Source organism: Parus major, chromosome 27 (genome assembly GCF_001522545.3).
Source record: "Parus major isolate Abel chromosome 27, Parus_major1.1, whole genome shotgun sequence".
Lineage (NCBI taxonomy): Eukaryota > Metazoa > Chordata > Aves > Passeriformes > Paridae > Parus > Parus major.
In genome coordinates, this window is record NC_031796.1 from 2,321,035 (window position 1) to 2,329,062 (window position 8,028).

Consider the following 8,028-nt stretch of genomic DNA (forward strand, 5'->3'; position numbering starts at 1 on the left):
GGGTGTCGCAGGACGGGGAGGCTCGGCGAGGGACGCTTGAAGCTGCGTAGGCAGAGGAGCAGAGATGCCCCGGGAGATGAAGGCTGGTGTCTCGGGGCTACCAGCGCGCCTCCATCGCTGTCTGGTTCCTTTCTCAGTGAGCCCTTTCAAAGTTATCGACGCCTCAGTACTTCCAAGAAAACCCTGCCAAAATTCTAATTAGTGCAGCTGTATAGAACATCATCACACTGGGGATCTGTGCAGTCTTTTGTGTCCTGAATAGAGTCCCATTCGAGGCTGTGACATTGTGGGTTTTTCAGCATCACCCCACATATAAGATTTCTAAATTCCTGTCACCTTTCTGGGGATGTTAATAAAAAAGTTCTCTATCCTGAGAGATTCATGTAGTACCTTCTAGCTTTAGAGAGATCCAGCACCTTCAGGGGCAAAACATCATGCATCAGGGATGGTCTTCAGGAGTTAAAATAACGGGAATTGTCTGGAGAAAGGAGGCTCTCAATATGCTTTGAGTGACCATGGTGTTTTGGGGAGGTGCCTCAGGACTCCTGGAGGAAAGCAAATGTCACTGCTATCTTAAAGAAGGGCAAGAAAGAAGACACAGTGAGCTTCCCTCTAGCCCTGAGACGCTGATTGAGCTCCTAATCCTGGCAATCAGTTCTAAGCACATGGAGGACAAAAATGTTTTTGGGACTCAGCAAGGAGAACTTACATTTGACAGAACTTGTTAATGAACTTCTATGCTAAATGATTGGCTTTGTAGATGAGGGGAGAGCAAATGTGTATTGTTTACCTTGACTTCAGGAAGGCTATCTGCACTGTCCTTCAAAATAAGGTACTCCTAAGAGAGCCTGATGAAGTCTCGACTGAATGGGTAGATGGTGATCTGGACAGAACAGTGGACAGACAGACGATCCCTAAGAGTTGTGATCAGTAGCATGAGGTCTAGCTGGAAGTCAGTTTCCAGTAAAGCACCCCAGGGATCAGTGTTGGGTGCAGCCCTCTTTAACATCTTTAGCCATGATACGGAAGATGGAAATAAAGATGAACCCCAGCAAATTCTTTAAAGAAACAAGAGTAGTAGGAGAGGCTGCTACACAACAGGGTTGTGCTGCCACCCAGAGGGACCTCAGCACGCTGGAGAAATGGAACCTGAGGCAGTTCAAAAAGCTGTACTAATTTTCAGTGGGATAAAGTTATTTTTTTTTCTTCACGGTAGTGCTGATGACACAGGCAGGATCATGTTTTGGATGTTACTCAATAGTGCTCACAGAACATCAAGGCCTTCTCTGATTTGCATACTGCCCCAACGATGAGTAGGCTCAGGATGGACAAGATACTGAGAGAAGAAACAGCCAGAACGGGTGATGCCAAATTAGCAAAGGATTATTCCATTAGGTAATACATAATTTTCCAAAATAAGACTCAGAGAAAGAAGGAGGAAAGGGGCTTTTTGGAGTTATGGCATATGGCGACACAGTCCAGCCTCACAGTGTGAGGACAACCAAGCACCAGTTCAGGTTGTCCAGGCACCTTGTGGAGTCTCCATGCTTGGAGATACAAAGGTTTGTGACCTGAGGGAAGCGGAGCCTGTGGAGAAGCCAGGTTAAAGCAGGCTGATTCCGAAGGAGCCATATGAGAAGTGTGGCAATTGATCCTACACCCCTTTCCCACTGGCCCCGTCCCTTTTGGACAGAAGAGATAGAGAAATCAGGAATGTGGGATTGAAGGAAATCTGGGATGAAGTGAGCTTGTTTTAATGGTTTTTGATGTTGTTGTCCCTCACAATTGTACTCTGTTTTATTTATATCTGTGCTTATTTATATTTACTCTATTTTAAATTTCCACTAAACTAGAATCCTGTCAGTGTGCAGTTAAAGCCAGGAACACCTGCTTTTGCTCTGACTCCTTGGGAAAAGACTTAAGACACATTAAGTCCTGGCCCCTGGTGACTAAACCTCCTTACATCTAAATCCCCCGTGCCAGGTTTGTGTTAAAGCTCAGCTGGGTTTCCTGTCCCCGTGTGAATAGAGCAGAAGTAGCGGGCAGAGTCGCTGGGTTGCAGAGCCCACAGAAGCAGAGATAGCTGAGACTGGTAACTGTCCCGTGAGACTGCGGCCCGACCCTCCACTGCTGCTCCGTACTTCTTTATATTGCCCGACAAGTTGATGAGAGACACCCACTCCAGGCTGCCTCCGGGTGCCTGACGGTACCAGCGAATTTCGTATTTCTTGAATTTGCTGCCGGATCCTCGGCAGGAGAGGGTGACGGAGTCCCCGGGCGCTCGCAGCCCTCCGCCGGCCTCCTGCAGCCTCGGCTGTGCCCAGAGCCCTGCGGAGGGAGAGCGCAGCAATCGGGCAGGGAGCGAGCACGGCCCGAGGGCGCTGTCCCGGTGTCCCGGTGGCCCCGGGCCGGCACAGCCACAGCCGCCAGCCCCGGCTGCTCGTGCTCCTGCTCCCGCCTGTCCCTGTGGCTGTCCCTCGCTGCCCGGCCCGGGCTCGCTGCCCTCCCCGCCCGGCTCTCACCTGGCGGCCACAAGGCCAAGGCCAAGGGCAGCAGCCACGGCCCCAGCGCGGCCGCCATCGCTGCGGGCCCCGGCTCCGCGGCAGCCGCACAGGAGCCGAGCGGAGCCGCGCTCGGGCCTCTGCCCGCCCGGCCCCGCCTCGCCGGGGCAGCGCCGGCGCCTCTGCCCGCCCCGACACCCCCGCCCCGGGCCCCGGGCCCGGCCCCGCCGGGCGGGAGCAGCGGGGGTTGCTTGTGGGCATAGTGTGGAAACGATTCCTTCCACTCGTCCCCTTTGTCCTACACTGCTTCCCTCCACACCTCAGAGCTTCCCACTGCTCCCCCAGAAGCCCTGGATCGTTCTTCCCAGGTCTTGCAACCTGTTCTTGCCGGCTTTTCCTGCTGGCTGTGCCACTGGACGACCAGTGTCTATGGGCTACAGGCTATGTCCACTGTGACTTCCACTGAGGGCAAACTGCAGAGGAACAGTGGGACATGGTGGTAGGGAGATGCTGGGGCTGCACAGACCTGCTGGAGCTCTCAGGAACAAAGCCTCCTTGTCATCCTTCCCAGGGTGGGAAATAATCCCAAAAACACAAGAGTCTGCATAATCAGAACTGCTGTGAATTTGCAACCCCCAACTTTCCTTACATTTTCCTGCCTGTATCTTTGTTGGTCCTGCGTGACTCACCTTCACCCCATGCTATGCTAGAGTCCTGTTACTCATTTGACATTCATCTGACTTCTGAACCTAAAAGCGAGAAACCAGTTAAATTTCCAGGGCCCCCTCGGTCATTTCCTGTTGTTCTAAGCAGGATACAAAAAGGTGTCCTTCAGGTCCCAGCAGCACGGTGATGCCCAGTGTACTGCAGTTAAGGTTTCCTGGTGGGAAAACCTCTTGTGAGCAACAGGACCAGTGCGGCTCCAGGAGCTCTCCTCATAGAATAGCCCAAGCTGAATTCTACCTGGGCTCTGGGATGCCCAAACCAACTTGCCTTTGAGTTTCCAGCTCTGCCAAACAATGAGCCCAACCCGAGGTAAACTCTCATAATGATCAACATCTTCATCTTTGTCTTCAATTATTTTTCATTATCTGATGATCTCAAAGCACTGTATTAAATATACAGAACCTCTTGCCTCATGGACTGCAGTGCTATTGGTTGCTTATGTATTTTATAGTTTTACTAGGCTTTCCTTAGCTTTTCTCTTCATTAGTATTTTCCAAAGTAACAGACTTCATGCTGGCTGGGGTGTGGGAGGATCTCATCATTTAACCATGTGCAGCAGGGGAAGGTTACCCTGCCCAGTGCTGAAGGCATTAAGGTAAAAGCCGCTGTTGTCTTATTTGGCTGCTTTGCAAAAAGGAGCAAGATGAGGGTCAGTGGTTCATTGGGTTCTTGTGTCAGGGCTAGGGCTGGCCAGGAGCAAAGCAGAGACATGGATCCCCTGGCTCTGCCCACAGCCTCATCAAGGCTTTGGACAGGGTGCCCCAGCAGCACTGGATTCTGCAGCGTCAGCTCCCTGGAAAGACGGGTAAGGATTGACACTGACATTGGATGTTATGTCCAGATATGTTGATTGTTTTCTTGAGGGATGTTTGTTTCTGTATGAAGAAGTAAGAAAAGTCATGTTTCAGCTCATTTGCAAAGGGTTCCATGGTCCTGCCTGTCTAAGTCACTGCTCCAAATACCTCTGCATAGATGGGGAAAATAGGGAAAAATATAGAGAAAATAGAGAATATAGAGAAAAATAGGGAGGAGTTGGGATGGGAGAAGTTGGAAAGGCTGGTATAAGAAGGAGAGGATTTCAGACATGAAAGCATAGCCAAAGCTGGAGGATGTAGAGCCTCACCCCTCCTGTGCTGTTGGTGACACAGATTTTGTACGAACGGAAATTTGGCTTAGCTTAAGGTGGTGCCTCAGAGCGCAGTAATAAATCGCAGTGTCCTCAAGAGAGACTCCTGCTATTTCTAAGGGGGCTGTCTTATTTTTGTAGACTACCATTGAGAATCGGCCACTGCGGTACTTTTCATTCTCTGTAGTTTTATGTGCTTGCAGGAGAAATGTCAAAGTACTTCCCGGGAGCTGGCGGTACCAGAAGAAGTTCAAATTGGTCTCACTCTCCTTAGTGGACTGACAAGGAAGAACCACTTGCTGTCCAACTTTGACTAGCACCTCAGAGAAGAATTGCTTCAGGGGATTACCTCCAACAAGACCTGCAACAGGCATAAATGTGTCTGCAGAGAAGTTTGCTTTCTTCTCTCACTTGCTCTGTGTTTAAGACTGCCCCAATCTTTGCTATCTTTCCGAAGGAAATAAAAGTTCAGATATCTATATCCACCCCCCTTCTATGTCTCTCCCTGATCCCATCCTCTTGTTGGTAGACACCTCCAAATAACTTACTAAAAACCATGAGAGATAACAGGAAGGACATGAATACACCTACCTGACTGGATTAGCAGGACATATGCTGGAACAGCCACGGTGAAGATAATTTTTCCCATCTCAAGAACACTTTTGCTTCACGAGACTCTCAGCACACAGCAGAACACCCTCGGTAGCACAATGAAAAGGCACCACCCTGCAGAGATAGTGCAGTGCACGTGTGACACAGTCATTCCTCTGCGGTGTGGAGGGCTGGAATGAGGCCCATACACCTTTTGCCTTTGCTTGTCTTCACAGCAGAGAGTGGACAGCTTCAGTGGCTTCCTGTACTTTTCCTTGGGCTTCCTTCTCTGTCCATAACATTTACTGTGTGAGGCAACGTCTCTGCCTTGCTGCAGAGTGTGTCTGCTTCTGTGTGCTCCTTGATGGTGGGCAGGCTTCTGAAAGCACAATAGCTCCTCAGAGCGTCCTCAGAGCATTCAGGGCTCTGGGAAACACAGGTGTCATGTTCTTTTCAAAGAGTTTTGGGTTTATCTTAGTTTAGACTCTGATATTTTGGAAGCAGCTGTTCAGTGTTTCTCCATACATGACGGCTCAGGAGACAAGGGAGGAAGTTTTTTGGTGGGGAAAGGGTATTTAAATGGGTGAACACATAAATTTCTAGAACAGGGTTATGTAGTCTTGGTTCCAGTGGATTGGCTTAGTGCTGGCTGGTGGAGAGAAAACTGTGGGCATGGTGAGGAGGAGGAATCTGCAGCCCCATCCACAGTGCAGTTCTATACCTGTGCAAGGCATAAGGGCAGAACTTGGAGCTTTCCAGACACTGTTGGCACAGTGAAAAGGAAAGGGACTGAGATGGGGACAGAGACAGAAGGTAAAACCCTTCTGTCCTTACAGAAGGTAAACCCCTGGTTTACCTTACAGAAGGTAAACCTTACAGAAGGTAAATCCCTGGTGTGTGGATTTTGTGAACAGAGAAGTGCCAAAGAGCAGCTCCTGAGCAGCACCTCTCTCCCTCTCCAGCCTCCTGGCAAATCCTGAGCTTTTGCTCTTTCTCATTTTGGTGCATACTTTGACTACTGGAGAGAGACAGATCTCCACTGCTGGCCATCTGATTCTGCAGCAGTGTACTTTTTATCAGCCAAGGCTGCAAGGTGAGAGTGGCCCTGTCAATCAAAGATCCTCAGCTGAAGTTTGCCCAGGTAGTGAACACCCCCTGGCCAAAGCAGCCACTGTTCTTCAAGGACCCAGCGATGCCCCAGGAGGTACCCGGGCTCACTGCTCCCTGATGACCCACAGCACCAGTGATTTCAGTGCAGGGTGCAGATGTTTGTGACAGACTGCCCAGCCAACGTGAGCACTTTGAAAGCTACAGTGGAAAGAAGCTGGTTTGGTGCTGTGCCTGTGGGAGGGCAGTAAGACACTTCTGTTCCCCCCTTTGGACACAAGGGCAATATCCTGCACCTGGGGAGGAACAACCCCATGCAGCAGTATGTGCTGGGAGCTGCACAGTTGTTAAGCAGGTTTGCAGGAAACAGCCTGGGCTGGATACCACACTCAGTAACGCTCCCTTGCCTCAAAGAAGGAACTCATAAGGCAAACCCTATCCTTTTGTACTCTTTAGCACTTGGGACAACAGCTGTGTCTCGTGCTAGTGAGGAACAGAGACAAGACTTCCAGCTACAGGGATGCACTCCAAATACTCTCACACTGAATTAAGCTAAGAATCCAAACTATTATGAAGACATTCTTGTTGGGGCCTGAAATCAGCAGAAAAACTGAGCTTTGCAGGCACAGGATAGAGACAGCTGGAAATACAGAAGGTTGCATTTCAGTGCCTCTGCTGTGGGCAGATCTCTGCCAGGTTTGATCTGTTGCTGTTCAGCAGCACTGAATCTTCTTCTGGTGCTGGCTGCTTTGTGGAGCTTTTGGGCAGAACAGCAAAAGGAGTCCCTGCTGTGAGCAGCAGGTTCCCATGTGAGGGAGGACACACAAACACACACACATGCTCATGTGACTCACATCACTCATGCAAAAATCTGCACCCAAAACCACTTGCAGAGATGCAGCATGCAGAGAAGTCCAGGCAAGAGAACACCTGTAGAAACATGGGAAACTGTGCACTCAACTGGGGATACCCTGAGGGTAGCCCTGTCAGGAATGCTGGAACATTCTGGAGATGGGGAAGGCCCCAGATGAACTAATGGTGCTGTTTGAAGACTGCACAGAGGGGAGGTGAACTGGGAGCTTTAAAGAAAACATTGTATTCAAGGAATCAGTGATCATGGGCAATTCATGTCTGCTGTATTGGGCCTTGCACTGGAGATTTGGGAAGCCCCTACAGTGTCCTGTGCCTGTGTGTGGGTGTCATGGCAGAAATAACTTTACAGTGTGTAAAGAGAAAATGTATGATTGGGTTTTTTTGTTTGTTTGTTTGTTTGTTTGTTTGTGGGATTTTTGTTATACAGAATATAAGGCACCAGGGCGTGGGAAGGAAGCAGAAGCTCTTTCTGGTTGGAGTCTGTGTGAGTGTCTTTGGAAAGTCCACCAGGGTCTGTTTAATGCTGCATGAATGCAGGATTCCTAGCATCTTAAAGAATGCAAGGTTTAATTCCTATATATGCTCTTGTTTTTATTAATACAGCCCCTTTATAATGACATTTGCTACCAGACCTTTCTTTCTGAGTTCAGGGAGGGACCCTGCACCCCTTCTTCCCCTGTGACACCTCTCTGGTACAGAAGAGGAAGAGACAAAACAAGCCAGCAGAATTTTCCTGATACAGTGGTAGGTGGGATATGGTCAAACCCAGGAGCTGGCCACTTCTTGCCGACAGGGCCATAAAGACCCCAAAGGAGTGGCCCAGACTGATATCATGTGCTTTTTCTGGACTTGTCCAGCAAGTGATCTGGGTGATTCTTTTTACGCTCTGGCAGGATGAGGCCAATGAGCCCTCATACATCTCTGCAGAGCATCCACCTCCTGGCTCTGCATGTTATTTGACTCCTGATGAGGTTACAGGCTGCTCCTCATGCATCCTTATATTTTGCTTTTTCCCTGCCCTCTCTCCAGGTGCTCCTCATGCCCCAAGACATGTCCTGCATAGAGAAGTGCCAGCAGTGCCAGCCCCGCAACCCTTGCTGCCAG

At 49.8% G+C, this 8,028-nt stretch overlaps 2 gene segments (V, D, J or C); both read right to left on the reverse strand.

Moving 5' to 3' along the window:
* Window positions 1–1,443: 1,443 nt before the first annotated feature.
* LOC109022986 lies at window positions 1,444–2,645 on the reverse strand. The segment is given in 2 exon segments: window positions 1,444–2,328; window positions 2,523–2,645. Coding segments are annotated over 2 exon segments (396 nt in total).
* A 588-nt stretch (window positions 2,646–3,233) lies between these two features.
* The window catches only part of LOC107215095, an 8,806-nt gene continuing 4,011 nt past the window's right edge, over window positions 3,234–8,028 (reverse strand). The window contains 1 exon segment of the V gene segment in view: window positions 3,234–3,250. Coding sequence covers window positions 3,234–3,250 — 17 coding nt within the window.